At 40.5% G+C, this 26,853-nt stretch overlaps 1 protein-coding gene across 1 annotated transcript in view; it reads right to left on the bottom strand.

Annotated features, from left to right (window-relative positions):
• LOC122543786 (macoilin-like) overlaps positions 1 to 26,853 on the bottom strand; it is a 127,171-nt gene that overhangs the window by 58,584 nt on the left and 41,734 nt on the right. The window contains exon 2 of the mRNA XM_043682558.1: positions 4,293 to 4,434. Within this exon, the coding sequence (XP_043538493.1) occupies positions 4,293 to 4,434 (142 nt within the window). The remainder of the gene's footprint in view (positions 1 to 4,292; positions 4,435 to 26,853) is intronic.

Raw genomic sequence — 26,853 nt, forward strand, 5'->3', positions numbered from 1 at the left:
ACATGTGGAATAGTCAGTATCCAGATAAAATTTTAGGGACATAGGGCTTTACAAATACTCAATTATAAATGAATTGATTCCTTTTGATCAAATTTGCACATGGGGATCTAATTTGGAAAATAGGTCCAAATGTTGTAAATCAAAAAGTAGACTCAAGGCCAAAGTGAAAAGATATTAATATGGGAAATGATAAACAAACTATGACAAGGCAGAATAGAAAGTATGAATCTAAGAGTCAGCCAAGAGTCATAGAGTCATAGAGATGTACAGCATTGAAACAGACCCTTCAGTCCAACCCGTCCATGCTGACCAGATATCCCAACCCAATTTAGTCCCACCTGCCAGCACCCGGCCCATATCCCTCCAAACCCTTCTTATTCATATACCCATCCAAATGCCTCTTAAATGTTGCAATTGTACCAGCCTCCACCACGTCCTCTGGCAGCTCATTCCATACACGTACCACCCTCTGCATGAAAAAGTTGCCCCTTAGGTCTCTTTTATATCTTTCCCCTCTCACCCTAAACCTATGCCCTCTAGTTCTGGACTCCCCAACCCCAGGGAAAAGACTTCGCCTATTTATCCAATCTATGCCCCTCATAATTTTGTAAACCTCTATAAGGTCACCCCTCAGCCTCTGACGCTCCAGGGAAAACAGTCTCAAACTGTTCAGCCTCTCCCTGTAGCTCAGATCCTCCAACCCTGGCAACATCCTTGTAAATCTTTTCTGAACCCTTTCAAGTTTCACAACATCTTTCCAATAGGAAGGAGACCAGAATTGCACACAATATTCCAACAGAGGCCTAACCAATGTCCTGTACAGCCGCAACATGACCTCCCAACTCCTGTACTCAATACACTGACCAATAAAGCAAAGCATACTTTTTCACCATCCTATCTACCTGCTAATGGTCCAGATCCTGTTGTAATCTGAGGTAACCTTTTTCGCTGTCCATTACACCTCCAATTTTGGTGTCATCTGCAAACTTACTAACTGTGGATAAGATCAGAATTTACAAAGAGAACCAAAGAATAAAGCTTAATAGTTCTGTATTTGAATGCATGCATGAAATAAAGCAGATGAAATAGGAATGTAAATAGAAATGAATAAGTATGCCCTCGAAGTCATTATGGAGATGTAGCTGCAAAACAACAAGGATTGCAAACTGAACCTTGAAGTGGACAGGGCTCTTGGAAAAGACTGAAAGTAAAAAAGGGTGATAGGGTAGCTTTATTAGCTCACAATGGTACTTTTCAATAGAGAGAAATGACCTAAATGAACTCAGGAAATCAAGACATGGCTACAGTTTGGGTAGAAATGAGAAAAAATATAGGCAAGAAATTACTTGTGGGTGTGGTGTACAGTTTCCTTAACAGTAAGCATACAGTCGTGTTGGGATAAAGAAATAATGAGAGCTTGTTAGAAAGGCATAGTGATGATCATGGGAGATTTTCAGCTATGCATGTACTGGTAAAGTCAGAGGGCAAAGTTAACTTTGATGAGGAATTGATAGGAAGTTTTCAGGTTAGTTTCTTATAAAAACATGTTGTGGAGCTGAGCAGAGAGCAGGCAACACTAGCCTTGATATTGTGCAATGAGAAAGGATTAATTAATGATCTCATAGTAAAGGTATTCCTCGGTAACACTGGCCATAATATGATTGAAGTTTACATGCAGTTTGAGGGAGAGATGACTCAGTGCATTTTTTTTTATTTAACTAAGAGTAAGTTTGAAGGCATGAAAGCAGAGTGGAATAAAGTGAATTGGCAGATTAGGTTAAAGGATCGGTCAATTGAGACACAGTAGCAGACAATTTGGGGAATATTTCAGAATATGCAGCTCAGATACATTCCAATAAGTATGAAAAAGTACAACAGTTGGCCCTACAATCTGAGATTAGCTAGACATTTTTAAAACATGGAAAAAATTTGAATACAAGAGAAAATCAGCCAGAAATAGAAAAACAGTCAGTAAGAGTTTCTCTAAATATTTAAAGAGTAAAAAAAAGTGTTGGTCCATTAGAAGGTGAGTGAAGAAATGATGATAGAAAATAAGGAAATGGCAGATGTATAGAATAGGTATTTTGCAACAGTCTTCACTACAGAGGACACAAGACGCATTCAAGAAGCAGCAACAAATCAGGAAATGGAAGAAAGTGAAGAACTCAGGAAAATCACAAATCGCCAGTGAAGTGCTACTGAGTAAATTATTGAGGTTGCACGACTAAGTGCCTAGGACCTGATGGACCTCATCTTAGTGTCTTAAAAGAAGTGACAAGTGAGAGTTGATGGGTTGGTTTCAATTTTCCAAAATTCCCTTGATTCGGGGGATGGTCCCACGAGGTTAGAAGATGGTAAATGTGACTCCTTTTTGAAAAGTGGGTGCGAGTCAGAAAGCAAGAAAATTCAGGCCAGTTAGCTGGGGAAAATCTTAGAAGCTATTAATAAAGAAATTATTACAGAGCACTTGGCTAAGGGGTCAGGTCATCAGGCAGAGTCAACAGTCCCTCTGTCAAAGGGAAATTATGTTTGACATCTACTGAAGTTCTTTGAAATTATGACACATACTTTGCGTAAAGGAAAGCTGAAAGAAAACTTCTTCATATACTTTCCAGAAGGCATTTGCTAATGTGCCACAAAAAAGGTTATTGCAGAAAATAAAAGCTCATAGAATAACGGGTAGTTTATTTTATTCACTCGTGCAATGTCGGTGTCACTGGCTGGCCAGCATTTATTGCCCATCCCTTGTTGCTCTTGAAAAGGTGGTGGTGAGCTACCTTCCTGCGCTGCTGCAGTCTATGTACTGTAGGTAGACTCACAATGCCATTAGGGAGAGAATTCCAGGATTTTGACCCAATGGCACTGCTGGAAAAACAAAATGCTACTTCATACCTCTACTGTCCAATTATCTTCCATGGGCCCAACACTGCATTTTAATGCATTAAAACAGCATTTGGATCTTATTGGCATGATTCATTTTCCTGAATAAGGGCTTATGCCCGAAACGTCGATTCTCCTGTTCCTTGGATGCTGCCTGACCTGCTGCGCTTTTCCAGCAACACATTTTCAGCCATGATTCATTTTCATGCTTAAATGTGACTCCTGCTTTTGGGATGGTGTTGTGAAAACCATGGGGAAATTGATGATGCAAAAGAATTCTGAAACATTGACAAAACGTGGCAATAATTCAACAATTGATAAATTTCAAAAATTATATCGGAAAATGTTCACATGCCATAATAATAACAAGCTCTAAAAGGAAGCCATTGGGAGAGATCAAGTGCTCTTTGGGGTTATTAAAAATAGGAATGAGTGCACATAAGGTGCAGAATTTTAATGCAATTGTGAATCCCCAAAACTGTCCAAAGTGTCAAAAGAGGAACTCTCAAGGGGAACTTTCAGGTTATCAAAACATTAAACACTCCTGCCTTTCAGATCTTTGAATCAAAATCTGGACTTCTGTAATATATACCTTGCTATTTAACTCTATTGACAAAAGTTTGAGAGATATCATTATTAGATTACTGATTTTACAATTTCTTTTATCAAAATAGGGTGTCTACCATTTGACAGTTTAATTAATAGGCCCAAGCAGTTGCAGACTTAGGTCTATGAATTCCAAAACTTAATGTTACAAGAGATTTTGCACTTGGGTGAAATGGGTGTTGCTATGTGGGATTATACGTTTGAAAGAATGTAAATGCAATGAGTTGGCACATACAATAAACCATACAGGATCATGGTCTATCTCTCAGAGAACCCTGCCACACTGGAATGAAAATCCCAATCTCAAGGGCACTTATTTCCCAGATCAGGCTTACAGTGGATTATTCCAGCTCTTCATTCCAGACCAGGAAGCAAAGGTTCAAGCCTACCTATTAAGAAAAATGTGGGAACCAGGACCCTTTTACAATAAGTTATGGTCCACATATCCTTTTTTGTGCATAAATTCAACTATCCCTTCCATCTACCTGTTAATTAATGATGTGCATATCGAAACTGAGTCATTAATAAAGGCACTAACTAAAGAGATATGAGTTGCATTAATTTTAAAATAGTTTTGATACCGGCTACTTTAACCATGGAGCAGCAGTTTGTTGGCCAGTATCACAATAGCACGTCATACAAATTCGAGCTCTCAGCATCAATTTCGCCACTTAGAGTTTAGTTTTAAAATAAACTTTCAGCTCTGAGAATAAATATGTTGCCCATTTAGATGTACATTCTATACACAATTGTCTGAACATGAATTATACTTACAATGCCCTGATATCATGAAGAATTATACTTACAAGGCCCTGATATCGTGAAGAATTATAAACCCTCTTGATAAATAGCCAACCTGGCCATAAGTATTCAAATCGGAGCTCAAGGATGAAATCTGCCAGAAGTACCAGTATCCAGATGATGAGGAACTTCAGAAATGTGAACACACTATAAAATCACAAAATAATTCATTATTCATCAAATATCAAAGTACAATCACAACACTTGTACACCATATAAAACACTACACTCAATAAAAATAATAAGAATCAAGTTTTGTTGTGTACCTGTTGAATTCTGGACATGTCTAAGATTCAAAGATTATTTAAGAATGATCTGTTATGCTTTTGAGGCCAGTGAAGTTGGAGTTTGTTGGGAGACCTATAATTGGTGATTTTAAATCATGTTTTCAAAGCACTATGAATTTCTGAGGCGATAAGGTATGGTTGTTTCTTTGTCCAGCTGCTTAGTAACATGACATCACATGGTTGTGAGACGTTACCCAATATATTCTGACCAGTCTCAAATCAACATACCAACATGTTAGACACTTACAAGTGTTCATTTGTCTTTCAAACTTAATTCAGAAGTCATCCCTTTCTCCTTAGTTATAAACCAAAAACGTAATTATTCTATTTACAGTTTTCTACAAATTTACCAGACCCAACAGAAAATTAATGACCTTTGAAAAAAAGACTTTGAGCAAAGCTTAACATTTGATTAACTATAATGTCAAGAGTAATGTAGCTTTCTAGTTTAAGAAGGCACTTAACAAAATGAAGGACTTTGTGAAAGTGTGAAGTGACTTTTCTGAAAAGTGAATTTTTATTTATCAAAAGCATTGGGATAACGATTGTAATTCTTTCCCTAATTACAAGAATTAAATGTTGTAAGACACAGTATATTTAGAAAAGATGAAAAAGTTGAAAAGGGTGGTGGAGTACTTTTACTCATTCGGAATAACATAGTGACAGTGGTAAAAAGCAGACATATCTGTTAGCAAGACAAAAATAGAATGAATAGAAATAAAAGATAATAAAGGATAATGAAAGGTAAATAAGATCAGACTGGGAGGTATCGCCTACAGATCACCTAATAATGGAAGGGAGGTATAGGAAGAAAAACTGAAATTGTGTATAAACACAGAATAACCAACCAATGTCAGCTTGAACTACCCCAATATTAATTGGACAGAAGAAGCAGGTAAAGTGGATAAACAAATCCAGTTCCTATACCATGTAGAGGGCCGCATTCCAACTCAAAATGTAAAAAACCCAATAGAGGAAGATTTAGCATTGAATGCAGGAATGAGGACTGCACCAAAACAGAGAAGATACTTTAAAATAGAAATAAAATTCATCTAGGTGATAATGACCATAAAATATTGTAATTTAAGAGGATAATAGAGAAGAACATAAATATGATGACAATCGGGTTAGTAGCTTGGAGCAAAGTGATCAGAGAGGCTGGGAATAGAATATGGGAAAATAAAATGGACAATATTGACAAAAATTATGCAAAATATTTAGCATGATGATCAACAGAATGTAGGAAGATATTTTCTACTAAAAGGAAAGAAACAAACTAAGCGCCTAACAGACTCATGAATGAATAACTATATAAGGGAACCAATGAAGGTTAGGAAATAGACATTAAATACATAGACCTCAAACGAGTGGATGATCAATTTGCATATGAAAAGATGAGAAATCAAAAAAAAACAAGGCAAAGAGGAATGAAAAGAGTAAATTATCAAAGAACATTAAACAAAATTTTGTAATCACACTGTGATTAAATCTTTGGTTTTGCAGGCCCAGTGGGGAAGTATATATAGTACAGAATGTTTTGTTGGATGCAATAACTCTTTCAATTTATTTTAAGTATCTAACTGTAAGAAAAAATAAAACTAAGGATTGTAATATAATCTGAAGGTAGACTCTCTACATCCTTAGGTCAGGGATTAATTCAACTCACCTCATTTTCATTTGTCAACAGGCTTTACTTACTGCTTGTGCTCATTGAGCTGCTGGTCAGTTGGAGTTGGGCAGCTTTATAGCACTGACAGCATAGCTATGTGTAGTGAGCACTTCTGACAATGTACTGAAGAAATTGAAGAGGTGATCAGGAATGGACTGGACCTCCAGGTAAGTCTGGGATCATTCCAAGTGCTGCCACTATGATGTAGACATTATTGGCAAGACAAGCAATTGTTGCCAGTTCTTAATTACAGCTGAACTAAATGTGTTGACATATCAAAGTCAAGCACATTGTTGTGGGTCTGGTGGCAGATGGAATATAGAATCATACAGTACAGAAGTGATTCTTCGGCCCATCAAATCTGTCCTACCAAAAAATACTGCAATCGACACTCATCTCACTTTCCCACACGAATCCCATATTCTTGAATATATGACACTTTAAGTGCTCATCTATATATATTTTAAATGTTCCAGCCTCAACTATCCTCCCAGGTAGTGCATTCTAGACCCTTAGTAGCCTCTGGGTGAAAACATTTTTCCTCAAATTCCCACTAAATGCTTCTGCCTTTCACTTTAAAATTATGCCCCCTTGTCACTGCTGCTTTCTATTCACCCTGTACATACCTATCATAACCTTGTACCCTCTATACTTCAATGAAGTCCAGATGGTTAGAGGGACAAAGGGATCTCAACGTATAAATACATCAATTCATAACATTTGGGAAACAAGTTGGCAAGACCGTACAAAAATCAAACCAAGCATTAAGCCATTTTTTAGGAGAGAATTAAAAAGCAGGGTACTTATGCTAAATCTGTAAGCAGTCTTGGTTAGACCATACTTAGAATGAAATGTGCAATTCTGGCCATATGTTATGAAAAGGGATGAAGAGGTTACAGAGAAGATTTAAAAAGATGATTTCAGACGTGGGGAGATATATATCTCAGGATAACCTGGGTCTCCTTTCTCTTGTCGAAAAGTGTGGTGCTAGAAAAGCACAGCAGGTCAGGCAGTAACTGAAGAGCAGAAGAGTCAACGTTTCAGGTGCAAGCCCTTCATCAGGAATGTCATTGAAATGGTGACTTGAAATGGTGACTTTCTTGCTCCTCGGATGCTGCTTGATCTGCTGTGCTTTTCCAGCACTACACTTTTTGACTCTGATCTCCAGCATCTGCAATCCTCCCTTTCTCCTTTCTCTTGAAAAAGGAAGGAAGCAGAGTGCCTTAATAGCTGTTTTAAAATTATGAAAGATTTTGATGGAATGAGTGCAAAAGAATGACTCATGTGCGGTAAAGAGCATAACCAATGGCCACCGATATAGGATAGTCATCAAGAAATGCAATTGGAAATTCAGAAGAACCATCTTTACCCAAAGAGGGTGAGAACGTGCAGTTCACTACCACAGGGAGTGATGGAAGTAAATAATGCAGGTGCATTTAAGAGGAAGCTGGACAAACATTTAAGAGAGAAGAGAACAGAGGGTCATGATGATAGATTTAAATGAGGAAAGTTGCAAAGAGGCTGAAATACAACACATATGTTGACATGGGTTAACTGACCTGACTAGCCTCTTGCTGTGCTGTATGTCCCATATGTTTATTCTGTACTAATTTCAGTCTTGCTTAAGCATCCTCCTAAAACAAAGAGGAAGGCAGCTTTTTTGCCATTTTCATCTATATCACAATCAGCTTCCTGAAGGACCCATCAACATCAAATGGCGGCTGAATTTTCCATTTCAGTGTAAAACCAACAAAATGATTAATTCTATTAGTGGGCGGCACGGTGGCACACTGGTTAGCACTGCAGCCTCACAGCGCCAGAGACCCGGGTTCAATTCCCGCCTCAGGCGACTCTCTGTGTGGAGTTTGCACATTCTCCCCGTGTCTGTGTGGGTTTCCTCCGGGTGCTCCGGTTTCCTCCCACAAACCAAAAATGTGCAGGTCAGGTGAATTGGCCAGGCTAAATTGCCCGTAGTGTTAGGTGAAGGGGTAAATGTGGGGGAATGGGTCTGGGTGGGTTGCGCTTCGGCGGGTCGGTGTGGACTTGTTGGGCCGAGGGGCCTGTTTCCACACTGTAATCTAATCTAATCTAATCTAAATCTAAATATATTAATTTCAAAATTATACAGACTGAAACCATACTGAGTAATATTGCTCAAAGGGTTATTAGTGTCTGTGTGAAATTCTTTTTTCTGCTATTTTTACAAAAGGCATTTAAGCTAAAACCTTTATTGGAATAGCAAAGGTATATTCAAATGAAAATGCTTGCTGCTTCAGTGGAATTTCATTCCAGAAATTGCAGGATTTCAGTCTATAGTTTATATAGTTTAAACAGCTGGATGTTCTGGCACAATTTTAAAGTTTACTTCATATTGGCCAAGATTGGAACTTTTGTAAAATTAGTGCCTTTTTATAATGACTTTTGTTTACTCAAATTCAGGCAGGTTCAATGCTGATCTGATACAAAATGTACATTTAACTCACACAGTGAATAACTAGGAGGTACATCAATGTCAAACTCTATGAACATATGTTTTTTTTAGTTCCTTCTCTGCACACAATGTAGATCTCAGCAGAACCCACCAAGATGGAAACCTGTCATGTATGATCACTCTGGTAAAAACAATGACTGCAGACGCTGGAAACCAGATTCTGGATCAGTGGTGCTGGAAGAGCACAGCAATTCAGGCAGCATCCGACGAGCAGCAAGATGTATGATCACTCTGTCAAATCTGACAAAGCTAGCCAACACCTCTGGCTGCACAACCATTATACTGGATCTTAAGTCAAATCAGAGTTGAGAGTGTGGTGCTAAAAAAGCACAGCAGATCCAGCAGCATCCAAGGAGCAGGAGAATCGACATTTCGGGTATAAGCCCTTCATCAGCATCTGCAGTCCTCACTTTCTCTTCCTTAAGTCAAATCAGAACTACAAATGCAAGTAATCTACAGTGTGAGAAGATTCAGTGTGGAAAAAATTGACTGTCAGCTAATCCTCTTGCAAGGATGCCGACCTTGAAGAAGCTTTCCTCCTCCCTCTACAAGGATCTCAGTGAGTCCCTCTCTCACTGCACCCCCCAGGTCATCTCCTCTGCCCTGAAGCTCTTCAGCCACGTCCTAAGACAAACTCACTACTACAGCCACATCTCTTTCCTCAGCACCTGCCTACGGAACCGACTGACCCCGTATGGACTCCAGACTACATTCAAACCAACACAATTTGGACCCAACCAGGACAACCTGTACCTGCAACAAATCCGAAGCCTCCAACAACAGATCTCCCTCCGGATCCTCCGCCATGCTTTGCCACCTACACTCCCTGCAATCAGCCCTGCCCCAGCTCAGGACAACACCCTCCCAGACCTGCAAAGGTCCTTTGCTGTTATGAATGTAGATTTCTCCAGCTTCCTCATTTTCCCCTCCCCCACCTTTTTTCCAGCACGACATTTTTCAACTCTGGTACTCCAGCATCTGCAGTCCTCACTTTCTCCTAGTCAGCCTGTTATGTACCTATTCTTGATGTACAGCATCTTGGGATACCAATATTTTGTCACTCTGTTTATAAAATTAGATAGCTTGACTATGGAACACTGAATATGCTTCAGAGATGTGAGTTTGAAGCAATAAATGTCTCACCAATTACTGAATAAATAATGAAGAAATGGGGTAATAGTTAATGGAGATGATGTGTCTCTCACCCAATGACTGGGGAATTGGTGAGAACCCCACATCGCCTACTTTCAGAAAGGCTTGTTGAATCAAAGTACCAATCAAGGTGGTGGCTGTTTGAAGAAATGCATTTGTACAAAGTGTACTGTAAGAGAAGGGGAGAGGTGTCCTTACTGAATGTGTTGGAAGTTCAGTGGACAAGGAGTGTTAGCAGTTGAGCAGCTGAGTAGACATGATGCATGAAATAGTGAAACCTGTAGTCCGTGAGTTTTGGTAAGAGGTATGTGCAGTGGCAGAGTTAGAGTGAGTGTCACTGTGTGATTGTGAGTTAGCAGAGAGAAAAAACGTGGCACCTGCCCTTAGAAAGCAGAGATCATTTACCGTACTCCTGTAACACTGAGCATTCCTTTTAACTTGGGTACAGCACTGACTTGGACTCCTATCTAGGTCTAGGCCAGCTATATCTGGTGGCATGGGCTCCAGTTTGCAGTATGATTGCCCTTGGCAATGTAAGAACTATGCAAAGAAATTTGCACCTCATTTGTACATGATGAATGTGAATGACCAGAGATATTGTCGTAACCACAGACAAAGACACATACAACTAGAATAGAAAAGCTGTTCCTTCACTGCAAGAAACTGATCAGGAGGTTTGCAGGAGATCACTATCTACAAAGAGTACAGAATGACCATCAGTCTGAAAAGACTGCAGTTCCACAAAATGGAAATGATCAGCAACAATAGTTGCTATGACTATATTGCTTGGCACTGGAAGGACACTCCTTGGAAGGAATATTGCCTCAGAATTGCTCAAAAGCAAGAAGAACTGCAAACGACAATACACTTGCATCCCATTTGAAAACTATCACAACTTAAAAGTTATGCATTCAATGTATGTGCAGAGACAGCTCAAACATTGACCAAAACTAGCATACAACTTTACTAATGGATGATAATTTTCTTTGTTGATCCTAAATAGTGATTACCTTGGGTAACTTTGTAACTGTGAATAATATTATGAGCAATTTTTCTTTGCTTTATTTAAGAAAAAAAAGAGGACATTTAGAGAAATACAATTTTACATGGTCTATGAGTTTGCTTGTCATAATCCCATGACCTCTACCTCTGCCTTTAGCTGTTCTTATTTTAGTTTGGGATAGTCATTAAATACATTACATTAAAGAGTAGCGGGCCTTTCCTGCGCTCAGGAACCCTTGCACAACTCTTGGCAGTAATGCGTATACCTGTTACCAAAGGATCAAAATCACAGCCAAGTAATGGCAGGACAGACGTTTTAGGGTGTGAGGGGGTGGGCAGTCACAGGGGAGGGTGGGAGGACATTTGGCAGCAATGGAAAGGAAGTGATTCTATGTGGGTTTCCCTTATTTCTGGGTCCCCTTAATCAAACACTGAGTGAATAGCCCCAGCAAGCTCAGTTTTTCTTTGGCTTCTAGCATGGTGAATCTCTAACCCATCCCTGTATGAACACCAGCAGTAGTGGGATGAGTGACATTAGTTGCCCACGTAAGGGCATAAACTAATGAAACAGCAGGAAGCATATCCACGGACCTTTCCACTTCCGTTGTAACTGGGACAAAGGCAGGAAGATAGTAGCATCCCTCATCAGTATCATCCTGCCCAGTTAAATGCCTTCCACTGTCAGACTTGCCTTGGGTGAGTGCATGACATTTGCCCATGATGTGAAACATTTATAGACATGCAAGAGTCATTCCTATCGAAATCAACTCAGTAACTTTGATTAATTGACCTTAATTTTGTGATTTTTGTTGAGTTTTGAAAAGTAAAAATGTACATTGTTGCTACTATAGTACTTTTTCTTGATCAGTGCCAGATGGAGAGAACTCAATGAAAGCATCAATTTTCTGAACAAAAATTGCATTAAAGGCTCAATCAAATAAAGGTGTAAACTTGGGAATGATTAAATAGCAACTAAACTGAAATAAACACAAAAATATTATGTTGATTAGCATCAGTCAAGAGAAAACATGAATCAAGGATTTGTGTAGAAGTCTTTAACTAAAATATTAAATAATCTTTTTTTTCCTTTTCAGATACTGTTGCACATTCCTGATGTTTTGTGTAGTGATTTGATATTTTCAATATTTTTAATCTCTCCTTCTCATTTCAAAATAGTTGAAGTGGTTACTGAAATATGAGAATTGTCCAGGTAAGATTATCCATACATATAAACTATCCATATATAAAAACGTTTCAACGTATGCTACATTGCAATTCAGCCTTCAGGCTTCAAATGTACCTCTTAAATAAAGTACCAAACTAAACACTAAAATCTGTCCTCGAAGTTTGCTGTGATCCATTTAAAGGAAGAATGGGACACAAGAATTTTGACAGGATCTAACAATAATGTATTTAATGTCACAAAATAAACTTGGCTCAAACTGCACCAACAACAACAAATTAGTGGAATATCTGTTCAGATACATCTTCAATTTTTAAAAAAATCATTAATGATATATGGGTGTCACTGGCTAGGATGACATTTATTGTCTCTTCCTAATTGCCTGGAGTGCACTTAAAAGTTAACCATATTACTGTGGGTCTGGAGTTACATGCAGATTAAATGGAGTAAGGATGGCAGATTTCCTTCCCTAAATGACTTTTGTGAACGTGGATGGGTTTTTATGACAATAGTAATCACAGTAGGTCGATAAATATCTGAACTGTGATAATTAGTCTTCATTAGTTTAGTTGTTGATGTGTTTTAGATGTTATGTATTATCATCAACTTTTGATCCACTTCAGATCTTTGACAGTTCTGGTTGCTTCATTTTATCTGCACACTGTACTGCTAACTCAGTTGCTCAGACAGTTCACTGAATATTTGCCTTTATTTAATCATGATATAAGTACAGCAAATTGGTGACTTAATTATTAATGTGAATGAGTTTTGACAGATGGAGTAAGTACATTATATTTGGTTTTAAAACAGAGATATTTTATACATACAGTATAAACATGGATGTCAGGTTAAACTTATAATCTTTATTACATTAGCTAGTCACAGCCATAACAGAGATTGGTAGGATACAACCACTTGGGACTAATGACAGGAGGACAAGTTTATGAATGTTGGTGGAGGCAGCTTGTTTGGCTATGTTTGGCTTTGATGCCAGCGTAATGTTCTTTGATGGTTTAATTAAGACTATCTTTGGATACAAAATCTAGAAATAAACTTCCAGAGCCACTTGGGTCTTGAAAGCTGATAAGTATAGAATGGAAGAACAATCAAATAATGACTGTATCATTTCACTGTGGACGAAATCAACTCAAAACCTGAAAATTGCTCATTTGCCCTGCAAAAATCTCTATATTTGCAGTTTCGAACCAACTAAACTACTTTTTTTATATTTTCCTTACTAATATCACCTCACATGTTGTCTTCTCTCTGTTGCTATGTTAAACACTTCCACAGCACATAACTGACAAAGAATTTCAAGCAATCAAACCTCTTCTCAGTTTGACACTAAATGATTAAGGTGGATGAAATTCTACAGTATGTCTGAGTAGGACTACAAAGATCCTGACAGTTTTATTTCAAATTTAGAAGGTCAACTAAAAATATAAGTAAATTGCAGGGTATGCAGGTTGTGTTCATGTCATATGGACAACAATATGTGAAATGATCAACTGCTTCTTAGGCAGGTGTCAGTGCAAAGGAACAGGATGTGACTTCACTAAATCTAACTTAGCTGAAAGCCTTATAAAGCTGGACATTGCTTCTGGTCAAACTACGGAGTATTTCACTTACGCTCTGCTAAATGTAACATGTAAGTTTTAACTAATTGTAGCAAGCCAGCAGAATCTGCTTAACTGTGGTGCAACTTTTACAGCCATCAACAGATCTACTAGGACATCCAAATCTTAAATCAGATGTGGCTTCTTTCACCCATAAAACAGTGTCTATGACTTATATTCCACAAGAAGACATTGGGCTGAAATATGTTAGAATTACAATTGGCCAGAGAAACCTAAAGAGCAACAGAATGGTTCTTCACAACATGTGAAGAAGCAACCAAGGAACAATGCCAAAGAAGTTTCCAAAGTTCTTTCAATGGCACACAGCCATGTCAACAAGGTCGAAGAGGAAACCATAGCTTGCAGGCCCCAGTTAGACAATATTGACCTGGCGTTATGAAGGATATCAATCAATTAGAGTCATAGGGTCATAGAGATGTACAGCATGGAAACAAACCCTTCAGTCCAACTCGTCCATGCCAACCAGATATCCTACCCCAATCTAGTCCCACCTGCCAGCACCTGGCTCATATCCCTCCAAACCCTTTCTATTCATATTCCCATCCAAATGCCTCTTAAATGTTGCAATTGTACCAGCCTCCACCACTTCGTCTGGCAGCCCATTCCACACACACACCACCCTCTGTGTGAAAATGTTGCATCTTAAGTCTCTTTTATATCTTTTCCCTTTCACCCTAAACCTATGTCCTCTAGTTCTGGACTCCCCCACCCCAGGGAAAAGACATTGTATATTTACCATATCCATGCCCCTCATGATTTTATAAACCTCTGTAATGTCATCCCTCAGTGAAATATATCAATCCCATCAACAACAACAGTTGAAAGAATCTCTCCTTCCACAAAAAAATTTCTTTCGAGCCATACTGCAAGATTGCAACTGATACTTTTCATGTTCAATGGTACAATTTGGTTCCTTGACTGGTTGTTCCCTTTTGTGTGATAAATAAAAAATACCATCAGTGCAATGGTTCTTGACACTGACTGCTCTGCTCACAATTTCTGTGTTGCATTCCCTCTAATTTTATCCCATTCTGCACATACCTGTGAGATCCATGTGTGGCAGCAACTCCTAGAACCAGAAGTCTCTACTGCAATCTAGGTCAACATGCCAATTGCCGGCATGGGGTGGCGTGTTGTCTCAGTGGTTAGCATTGCTGCCTCACAGCACCAAGGGTTCGATTCCTGACTCGGGCGATTGTCTGTGTGGGTTTCCTCTGAGTGCTCCAGTTTCCTCCCACAATCCAAAGATGTGCAGGTTAGGTGAATTGGCCATGCTAAATTGCCCATGAAGTTCAGGGATGTCTAGGTGATAAATGTAGGGGAATGGGTCTAGGTGGGATACTCTTTGGAGAGTTGGTGTGGACTTGTTGGGCTGAAGGGCCCTGTTTCCAGAACATCCACAAAATTTCCCATCAGAAAATCCAGTTATTAAAAAAAAGGAACAACTTATTCCAAGGTCTTTTCCCCGCTTTCCAAAAAGGAATTATTAGGAAGAAAGAAAGGAATTTAAAAAAAGGAAGAGAAAACATGGGGAAAGATAGAAAAGAGAACAAATATTAACCGCATTCTTCAGGCTAATCCGTCTATTTTGAAGTGTCCACAAAGTTTTTAGCTTTATCAGCTGAGTCAAATGTATAAACTGAGTCCTTGTAGCTGAAACGAAATACTGTAGGGTATCTCATGGAGTACTGGATGCCAAGGTTCCTCAACCTCTTTTTAATTTCATCGAAGGACTTCCTCTTTCGAAATACAGCTGCAGAGAAATCTTGGAAAAACATGTTTCTTGAACCCTTGTGCAGCAGTGCCTGAAGATCTTTTCCCAGGGATCTGGAAGTTTCTATGACTTTTTACTTGCCCTTATATAGTGGAAGTGCACTAGGACCGAGTTGGTGCTGCACTGGGCCTGACCTGTGCACAGTAACCCGATAAGCCCTTTCAATCTGCAGCCTGCTGGACTCGATGTGAAGGCCCAAAAACTTCGGTAGCCAGTTTTCAAAGAAGCTGACTGGCTGCTCACCTTCCTAACCTTCAGGGAGTCCGACAATTCAGAGATTTATCCTCCGACCTCAATTTTCGAGGTTGTCGATATGGTTTCGCAAGGCCCGCACCTCTCACTCCAGCAGCTGGATCCAACTGGACGAGGACTCCATCGCAGCTTCCGAGGCCTTAGTTTGTCACTCTACCTCCTCCAGCCTCTCCCTGAGGCCCTGGATCTCCTGCTCATGCTTCTTGCAGCATCAATGCGATAGGTTGGACCTGGGCACGAATCTCCCCACGGATTTCTTCAATCGCAGCCCCAACTTTCAAGGTAAGTCTCTCCATCGCCACAGCTAATTCCTGTGAGTCTGTCAGGTCCCTGTGGGGGGTTGAGGAAAGGCTGCTCCTGCTGCAGTCTCTGGTGTTGTAGGTGCTGCAGAGGAGTGTCCTCCCTGCTGCTGTTTGCTTGCTCCTTTTCCCTTTGGCATCTTTCCCACTCCCAAATATTAACAAATAAGTGTTCTGTAAGGTTTTAAACTAATAATTCCACCACATAAGTTGGCGAGGGATGGCAAAAAACACCAGTATGCCTTGGCTGTTAGGCAGAGCTGTCCACAGCAGTTCTACAGAATCACCGCCATCTTGCTGAGTCCCATAATGGTCTTAAATTTTCTGGACACACTTCCAGTCGCAGCTAACAATATCGGACCCTGGATGCAGAAAGATCCAGTCATAGAGTCATAGAGATGTACAGCATGGAAACAGACTCTTCGGTCCAAACCCTTCCATGCCAATCAGATATTCCAACCCAATCTAGTCCCACCTGCCAGCTGTAGAATATAGGAAGAACTAGCCATTTGGATACAGAACAGGCTCATAAGTAGAAGACAGAGGGTGGTGGTTGAGAGTAGTTTTTCATACTGGAGGCCTGTGACTAGTGGAGTGCAACAAGGATCGGTGCTGGGTCCTCTACTTTTTGTCATTTACATAAATGATTTGGATGCGAGCATAAGAGGTGCAGTTAGTAAGTTTGCAAATGACACCAAAATTGGAGGTGTAGTGGACAGCGAAGAAGATTACCTCAGATTACAACAGGATCTTGAGCAGATGGACCAATGGGCGAGAAGTGGCAGATGGAGTTTAATTTAGACAAATGTGAGATGCTGCATTTTGAGAAAGCAAATCTTAGCAGGACTTATACACTTAATGGTAAGGTCCTAGGGAATGTTGCTGAACAAAGAGACCTTGGAGTGCAGGTTCATAGCTCCTTGAAAGTGGAGTCGCAGGTAGATAGGATAGTCAAGAAGGCGTTTGGTATGCTTTCTTTAATTGGTCATGGCAAACTGAAACACCTGGTGTGTGGATGAAGCGGGGGTTGGGGGGGTGGAGGGGTAGGTCAGACGGCATCAGGAATGCCAATGCCGGACTCAAGACTCTGCTAAGCGAGAGAGACAGTTTATTTCAGGGACAAGGTTTGGTATAGGAACCACGGAAATGGCCCTGCACAGGTAAGAGGCATAGTCGACACAAGGTCAGTTACAGTGACATATAAAGTTTGGTAGGTGCGATGATCGTGAACAAGCATGTGGACTATATGAAAGCTGCAAATGGTACTGGAGTAAAACAGTTCATTCAACAGCCTTTCTGACTTTTCCGGAACGAGAAGTTCTCCCTCACCATCAAGTATTGAAGATAACTTGGAATCTGAGATGGACAAGGCAGATGTCGTCGCCTAGACACCTTTGCTGCCTGAAGAAGGGAATGAATTTCTTTGAAGTTTCTCTGGCCACAAGAGGCAAGTTACTGTGCATTTCCCACCACCCATAACAGAGGCAGAGTTGGAGAACCTGACTCAGAGCTAAAACACCCCAGAAGGGGCTACAAGTAAAAGAACCAATCTATGTCCTCAGATTCAGAGAGGGAAGGGACACAGATTGGTTATGAGGTCAGCCAAGTGGACATCATAGAATATGAATTCCCTGATTGGGGCTCTGAATCTGGTCCAATCAGGATCCCCTGCATGACAGATGAGGGAACTGGGTCAGTGTCAAGGACTCTCAATGTGTAGTAAAGGATGACTTGGTGATGGGATACTACCCTCTGTGGTGGAGTTATTTCAGAACAAATATGCAGACAGCTACCTCAACTTAAACTTAGATAAGAGAAAGTGAGGACTGCAAATGGTGGAGAGTCAGAAACATGTGGCACTGGAAAAGTACTGCATGCCAGGCAGCATTTGAGGAGCAGGAGAGTTGACATTTCAGGCATATGCCCTTCATCAGGAATGTGGGGGCTGTAAAGGGCCTAAGAGGTAAATAGGAAGGTGGAGGTCGGACTGGACCGGAGGTAGCTGAGAAGGCAATAGGTGGATGCAGATGGTTGGAGTGGATAGGTGGGAAGGAAGAAGGACAGATGGGACAGGTAAACCTTACCAGTAAGAGTATAGGGTCCACTCTGACCTGCCTTTCCAAAATGCAGCACCTCACATTTATCTCGATTAAACTCCATCTGCCACTCCTCAGCCAACTGACCCATCTGATCAAATAACCTTCTTCACTGTCCATTACACCTTCAATTCTGGTGTCATCTGCAAACTATACCTCCTATCTTCACATCCAAATCATTCACATAAATTACAAAAAGCAGTGGACCCAGCACTGATCCTTGTGGCACACTGCTGGTCATAGGTCTCCAGTCTGAAAGGCAACTCTCTGTTTTCTATCATTTGGGCCAAGTGCTGGCTAATAGGACTAGATTAGGTTAGAATATCAGGTCACACCTATATGTTTCCGTGCTGCACACCTATATGATTCTGTGATTCTAAAAGGGCAGTGTCAAATTGGAGAGTTGGATCTGGTGCATTCCGCAGAGGCTATTCATCCATGACTCCCTTGTTAGGTCCACGACCCCCACCAATACACCCGCTACTCTCCACACTATCCCTTGCCACTGCAAGAGGTGTAAAACCTCCTCCCTCACCTCTGTCGAAGGGCCCAAAGGAAATTCTCACGTTTGGCAGAGATTTTCCTGAACATCCACTCACCATACCCATTATGTCCGTTGCTCTCATTGTGGTCTACTCTACATTGCAGAGACAGAACGTCAACTCACTGAGCATTTCAGGGAACATCTCTTGGACACACACACCTAACAACTCCACAGTTCTGTGGCCGACCACTTCAACTTGTTCTCTTACTCCACCAAGGACTTGCAAGTCCTGGGCCTCCTCCACTGCCAAATCCAAGCCACCCGACGACTGGAGGAAGAACGCCTCATCTTCCACATTGGAACCCTTCAACCATACGGCATCAATGTCAACTTCACTAGTTTCCAAATCTCCCTCCCCCCCACTCCCATACTCCTATATATCTCTCAGCCTCCTTCCCCACCCCACATTCCTGATGAAGGGCTTATGCCCGAAACGTCGACTCTCCTGCTCCTTGGATGCTTCCTGACTTGCTGTGCTTTTCCAGAGCCATATATTTTGACTTAAGCTTGGCTAATGTGTACAAGTTAGAAACTTTCATGTAAATACAAGGTTTTGAGGAGAAATACTACATTAATGCAACCTGCCTAGGTCGCATGCCATTGTGGCAAGCAAAGATAAAGTCCTCTCATGAGCAGATTAGTACCTGTAAGATACTTACATGATATCACAACATGTAATGTTCCAGTTTGAAGGTATCCTTCTCATCTTCAGTCAGCCCCATTGTATGATGAAGTCAGTCAGCTATATGCATGTATAATGTACAGTAACATAAGGAAACCCAAAACTCAGACTATATGTGTCTGTCTGTGATATTGTAGCCTCGTAGATAGTAAGTGTTGTAAATAAACTTCTGGTATCTGAGTCAAGAGGAACTCAACTACTTGTGATTTATGTGATATTCACTAGTATGTAGTAAATCATAAAAACCAGGATCATCTTGATTCTGCAGCCTTCTTCTGCCTTCACAGTCAGTGAAATGCACAATCTTCCTTAACCTGTTTTGATGTCGAGGAACATTTGAAATGCATTTTGTCCGGCACCTCCCCAGTCCTGCTGCTATTGGTGCCCTACCAGCACAAGGGGCTTCTGATAGTCTCCCTAAAGTGATCATTGGAATGCATAATGCTCTCCTCCATATCAAGCTTGCAATCCACAGAGAAGGTACCAAGAGATGGATTGTTAAAAATGTCTTCCATGTTATTATAGAGATTGTTGCTGGAGCAGAAACAGTGCTGCTGGTCTCACCTATAACTCCAGGGAACTGCAGTCCTTCTAGAGGGCTACCTGGAATATTAGAGTCAGAAAATGATGGTTTATGCTTTAGCTACACAACATAATAAATCCTTTCTATAATTTTGAATTGTTCATGTAATTATATGACTGAACTACTACTCTCTTTGTTAAAGCTTAGATTTGGACAGCTAATTTGTATATTGTGAAATGTCTATTTTATTTATAGCTTATTACTATTAGTCTCATTACATTGAACATCTGTTATAAAGCAGAATTACACTCAAGGCTTGTCTAACATTATAATCCATGAAAGTAAATTCTTCCCTTAGTGCAATTAATAGGCAAAATGATTATCTTAGCAATTTCACTTTATATGGTAAGAAAAGCAGATTATGTATGGTGCCAGATTAAAAACTGAAATGAAATCAACTAACTGAAGGTTTTTATTTCAGCCATTTACAGGATACGGGTATGTTGGCTCGGTCAGCAATTTGGTGGAATGGACTATGTACTCTGCAGTTTTAACACCTATCAGATTACTATTATTCGAATCAAATCATGAGCTTTTGAAAACATCAGACAAGATTTTGGAAGAACTGTGCAAATATGTTTCAATTTGCTGGGATATTTCTTGCCTCAGGATCAGTTTTTAAAAGAAATGTTTGGGAGAGGGAGAGTATGTTTACTTGCCTACACATAGAGAGAAGACAATTCTACCCAATTTTTAAAATATTTTCAAAATGGTTCCATTAAAGGAGTGCTTATTAAGCTACTCATTAAAGTGCAAAAGGGCAGAGCATGAACACTGTAATCTGTATTTATTTATAACTCAAAATTGCCTTTGAGGTTTGATAAACATCTTAATAAATATAAAAACCAAAAGAACTGCGGATGTTGTAAATCAGAAACAAAAATAGAAATTCTGAGTTCTGAGGGAGGGTCACTTGACCCCAAACATTAACTCTGATTTCTCTCCACAGATGCTGCCAGACCTATAGAGGTTTTCCAATAATTTATATTTTTGATCTATTAAATATAGCTGGCCATCATAACCAGGCAGGTACTTGGGCCACACATCCAAAGTTCCATCTTAAGAAGATAATGGCCAGGCTGCAAGAATAAACAAAACTGGAACTGACCCAATGCCACAACTGAAGCCACAGCTTCAGGAAATAGGTGATGACCTGTCACACACTTAAATAAAAAAGTATTCCAATTCCATGACTGGGAGATTGTCAGACATGGAAAATGGAATGCAAGTCCCAGGAGGAATCCTACTGCTCTTTCTAGAGCTCTATAACATCTTTACAGGATCATATATATGTGTCTGTGCTCTGTTTCTATGACGATGACAAGTTCTGTTCTCTCTGTTTCTCTCTTTTAGTGTACCTGTGCTGAAAAATCCAAAAAGCTTTCCTTTAGGCTGACCCATCACATTTAACAAATGACAATAAAGCCATCAACAACATACAACTGTGACTTTTCTTATTTCACGGTATTAGCTTTTTTCTATCATAATCCTTCAGTCTTTCTAATTGTACATTGTCTAAAAGTATATTGTTGGTGCAGATCATTTGCCAATCCTCTGCCTAAGAAGTCATGCTGCAACTGAACAATGCTTAAGTGGTGCGTTCGTTTGTGTTACTACCTTATGATAATGTAATATCAACAGTTACTGTGGCAATTCTGGATAAAAAGAATATTTTCTCAATGAATTATGTATATTTCACTGTATGAATCCACCCAGTATGCCTGACAGCCTTCAGATCAATGGCACCAATCATGTTAAATAGTAACATAATTAACTTTAAAAGGTGCTTATAAGGTATTGTTAAATTAAATTGCTCATTTATTTGAAATTAATAAATAATGCAATAGTCTGCATGCAGCGAGGCACACAAGCATGACTCACCCTGAGTTTCTATTAAGTGCAGGTAGCTTATATGAAAGCAAGTTTCAATATTTGCAGTTTAGGCACGTTTTCTATTTTTTCACGGTTTCCATTGGCAAGTACACTCCACCAATCCTATAAAAATTAAGATTGGGCCTTATTCTAAGCCCACATGCGAAGACATAGTGAGTTTTTTCATAGTTTAACTTTTAGATCTTAAAAGCACTTTGATTAATCAAATTTAATTTAGACTTACCGCATGAGGAATGATCTTCATTAGTTATGTGCCATTTTTCTAAACAATTATACTATATAAAAGATGTAAGTTTCAAAATGTGACAGTGCTTGACCAACTTTACAGATTATATTTTTACTGTGTACTGTGTTTAAGAGACCTTGTTGAATCTGTATTATAAGTAGATGATTTGATTTATTTTATCATCATTTCTTTTGCTAATAAACTTCTATTTTAATGTGAGAGCAAAATCTACAGCATTATATGCTTCACTGAGAGATACTGTACTAAATCCAAAACAAATCAAATATAATCAAGAAGTTGGGTTTTTGACTTGGATCTGACTTCTCCTGTACTAACATCAACTTGATCAAAACCACTTGGCCAAGTGCTGGCACTATTCTGCCTGGTAATGGGGATTCTGGAGGTGCAGATGGATGATTATGGATTGCAATCTCTTTTAGTTAGCAAGAAGCATTGAGAACAATTAGCTGGCTGAAAAGAACATAATGGATTTAAACTGGAAAGCATGACAATGTTCCTTTTTATTTGCAAAAGTGAAGAGGCCCATAATGCCTCAGAGCGAGCCAGGACTAGAAATGGTCATCCCGGCTTAGACAATTTCACAACACCAGAGGAGGAAGTATTGCAGCTAGCAGCAAACCAGTGGAGCCGCACTGCTGAGGAAGGTGAGGTTGGAGGAATGCCCAATGCTGATGAGATTCCAGGCATGTAGCTCTCTCCTGCAAACATGGAAGTGTGTTAATTTGGAATGGTGATCAGGAGATTGGCCTGGTGCATTTGGACTTTGAAGGCTCACAGGATTTAGGAAGGAATGCACATCTATTGTCTATATGCAGATTGAAGCCATTGATGATAACTATGTTGCTCATGCTGCATGCTTTTCACATCTTCGGATTAATACCATTGCACTCACTACCACTACTATTTGGTGGTCTATAAATGGGCGGCACGGTGGCACAGTGGTTAGCAATGCTGCCTCACAGCGCCAGAGACCTGGGTTCAATTCCGGACTCAGGCGACTGACTGTGTGGAGTTTGCACATTCTCCCCGTGTCTGCGTGGGTTTCCTCCGGGTGCTCCGGTTTCCTCCCACAGTCCAAAGATGTGCAGGTCAGGTGAATTGGCCATGCTAAATTGCCCATAGTGTTAGGTTAAAGGGGTAAATGTAGGGGTATGGGTGGGTTGCGCTTCGGCGGGTCGGTGTGGACTTGTTGGGCCGAAGGGCCTGTTTCCACACTGTAAGTAATCTAATCTAATCTAATCTAAAAAAACTCCAACTGATATTTGCTGTGGCTTTTGGCTCCACCCAAAAAGATTCCACATTTTGTTCTTCCGATTGGAGAACCTCCCTTAATAATGTACAGATCCCATTCTTTATTATCAGCTCAACTCTACTTCCTTTTTTGTTTATCTGTTCTTCCTAAACATTGAACTTCCTTGAATATCAGTTCCCAGTCCTGGACACCACGCAGCCATGCTTCTGCAATGCCAATTAGATCAAGCCCATGTAACTCTGTATCTGCCTTTAGATCATCGACCTTGCTATGAATGTTGCTTGTATTCAGGTGGAATGTCTTAACCATGTCATTTTGACATCATTCTGCTTTTGAAGTGAATTTGATGCTCAGTTTTGTTTCTCCTAGTCTCCATGGCATCTTTTTGACTTGCTGTTTTCAAATTCATGTCCTACCAATTTGAGTTACTCCTCAGATTCCCATTCCCCTGATTAGTTAGTTTAAACCCAGCCCATCAGCATGAACAAATCTCCCTGCTGGGTTATCAGTCCTTGTTCCATTAAGGTGTAACCGATCCAACTTATAATGGTCCCACCTGCCCCAAAATCAGCCCAAATTCCTCAGAAATCTAATGCCCTCCCATCTATACCAGCTCCTCATTTATGTATTCAAACTTATTGAGAGAGCTTGTTTCTCTGAATTGAATTGAATTAGAACATAGAACAGTACAGCACAGAACAGGCCATTCAGCCCACGATGTCGTGCCGACCATTGATCCTCATGTAAGGTAAATCTAATGTACGAACCCTCAAATTTCTGTGACCATATGCATGTCCAGTAGTCTCTTAAATATCCCCAATGAACTTGCTTCCACAACTGCTGCTGGCAATGCATCCCATGTTCTCACAACTCTCTGCGTAAAGAACCCACTTCTGACATCCCCTCTATACTTTCCGCCAAACTTAAAACTATGACCCCTCATGTTAACAATTTCTGCCCTGGGAAAATGTCTCTGGCTATCAACTCTATCCATGCCTCTCATTATCTTGTACACCTCAATTAGGTCCCCTCTCTTCCTTCTTTTTTCCAATGATAAAAGTCTGAGCTCAGTCAACCTCTCTTTGTAAGATAAGCCCTCCAGTCCAGACAGCATCCTGGTAAACCTCCTCTGAACCCTACATTGCCAAGGATCCTGTCTTTAATCCTGTACTCAACTTTCAAGATCGACCTTCCAAAATGCATCACTTTGCATTTATCCAGGTTGAACTCCATCTGCCACCTCTCAGCCCATCTCTGCATCCTGTCGATGTCACGCTGCAGCCTATAACAGTCCTCTATACTGTCAACGACACCTCCAACCTTTGTGTCTTCTGGAAACTTGCTAACCCTTCCTTCACTCTCCTCATCCAAGTCATTAATAAAAATTACAAAGAGTAGAGGCCCAAGAACGGAGCCCTGTGGAACACCACTCACCACAGACTTCCAGGCAGAATACTTTCCTTCCACTACCATTCGCTGTCTTCTGTCGACCAGCCAATTCTGTATCCAGACAGCTAAATTTGCCTGTATCACATTCCTCCTGACCTTCTGAACGAGCCTATCATGGGGAACCTTATCAAATGCCTTGGTGAAGTCCATATACACCATATCCACCACTCGACCCTCATCAACATGTCTAGTAACATCCTCAAAGAACTCAATAAGATTAGTGAGGCATTACCTGCTCCTCACAAAGCCATGCTGACTGCATTTAATCAAGCCATGCTCTTCCAGATGGTCATAAATCCTATACCTCAGAATCCTTTCTAACACCTTGCAGACGACAGACGTGAGACTGAATTGAATTTGTTGTCACGTGTACCGAGGCACAGTGAAAAGCTTTGTCTTGTGAGCAATACAGGCAGATCACATAATTAAGTAGCATAGATAGTAAATAATAGGTAAACAGCAGCAAAAACATAAACACAGGTACAGACAAATGTTAAGAGTTTGTGAATCCATTCAGTATTCTAACATCAGTAGGGTAGAAACTGTTTCAAAACCAGTTGGTGCATGTGTTCAGGCTTCTGTACCTTCTCCCCGAAGGTAGAGGTTGTAGGAAAACATTGCCAGGATGGGATGGATCTTTAAGAATGCTGGTGGCCTTTTCTTGACAGCGGGCCTGGTAGATGGATTCCATAGATGGGAGGTTGGTCTTTGTGATTATCCGGGCTGAGTTCACCGCTCTCTGTAACCATCTCTGATCTTGAATGGTACAGTTGCCATACCAGATAGTGATACATCCAGACAGAATGCTCTTGATGGCGCACCTATAAAAGTTAGCAAGAGTATTCGCCATCATGCCAAATTTCCTCAGCTGCCTGAGGAAGAAGAGATGTTGTTGGGCCTTTGTGACTAGTGCGTCCACATGAAGAGTCCAAGAAAGCTTGTTATGGATGACCACTCCAAAGAGCTTGACACTCTCCACTCGTTTCACCTCTGTGCTGTTAATGTGTAGGGGGGGCATTAGAAACATCCCGCTGAAAGTCAATAATGAGTTCCTTGGTTTTGCTGGCATTGAGAGCTAGGTTGTTCTCAGTGCATCATTTATCTAAGTCTTCCCACTTCCTGTCTGTAGTCTGTTTCGTCGCCATCTGAGATTCGACGGACTATGGTGGTGTCATCAGCGAAGTTGTAAATGGCATTGGTCTGGTATTTGGCAACGCAGTCATGGGTATACAGTGAGTACAATAGGGGGCTGAGTGTACACCCTTGGGGGGCTCCAGTATTGAGTATTAGTGACGATGAAATATTGTCCCCAATCTTCACTGATTGTAGCCTGTGGGTCAGTAAACTGAAGATCCAGTTGCAGAGAGTGGGGCTTAGTCCGAGATCACTAAGTTTAGTATTTAGTCTCGAGGGGATAATAGTGTTGAAGGCTGAATTGTAGTCAATGAGTAGGATTCTTACGTAGCTGTTCTTGGTATCAAGATGTTCTAGGAAAGAGTGAAGGGCAAGTGATATGGCATCTGATGTGGATCTGTTGGTCCGAAAGGCAAATTGGATTAGGTCAAGATTAGTGGGGAGGCTGGAGTTGATTAATGCCATGACCAGCCTTTCAAAGTACTTCATGACCACCGAAGTTAGGGCCATTGGGCGATTGTCATTGAGACATGCTGCATGAACCTTCTTAGGCACAGGGTTCATGTTGGCCCTCTTTAAGTTTTCTCAAATTAATTTAATCCCCTTGACACTCCTCATTTGTTTCTTCCACAGGTGAAACATTAACAGCTACACCCACCAACTCTGATCGTCCAATGTTAATATGTGTTAATACCAGTGCAGATGTATGGGCCTTAGTGGGAATGTGCAAATCGGCTGGGAGTTCAACATCATAGTTGCCTGACCAACTGCTAGATGCTGAGATAATGAAGAATTCAGGGAATTGGTGGAGCACTGAAAATGACCTAATTGCCAAGCTGCAACGCCAGTGACAAACCTATAGATTTGTCTGTCAGAAGGCAGTTGCTGCTTGTATAGCACAAGGCACACGGAGATGTAGCAACAATTCTAGATGGTGTTG

Source organism: Chiloscyllium plagiosum, chromosome 3 (genome assembly GCF_004010195.1).
Source record: "Chiloscyllium plagiosum isolate BGI_BamShark_2017 chromosome 3, ASM401019v2, whole genome shotgun sequence".
In the NCBI taxonomy this organism is placed as follows: Eukaryota; Metazoa; Chordata; class Chondrichthyes; order Orectolobiformes; family Hemiscylliidae; genus Chiloscyllium; species Chiloscyllium plagiosum.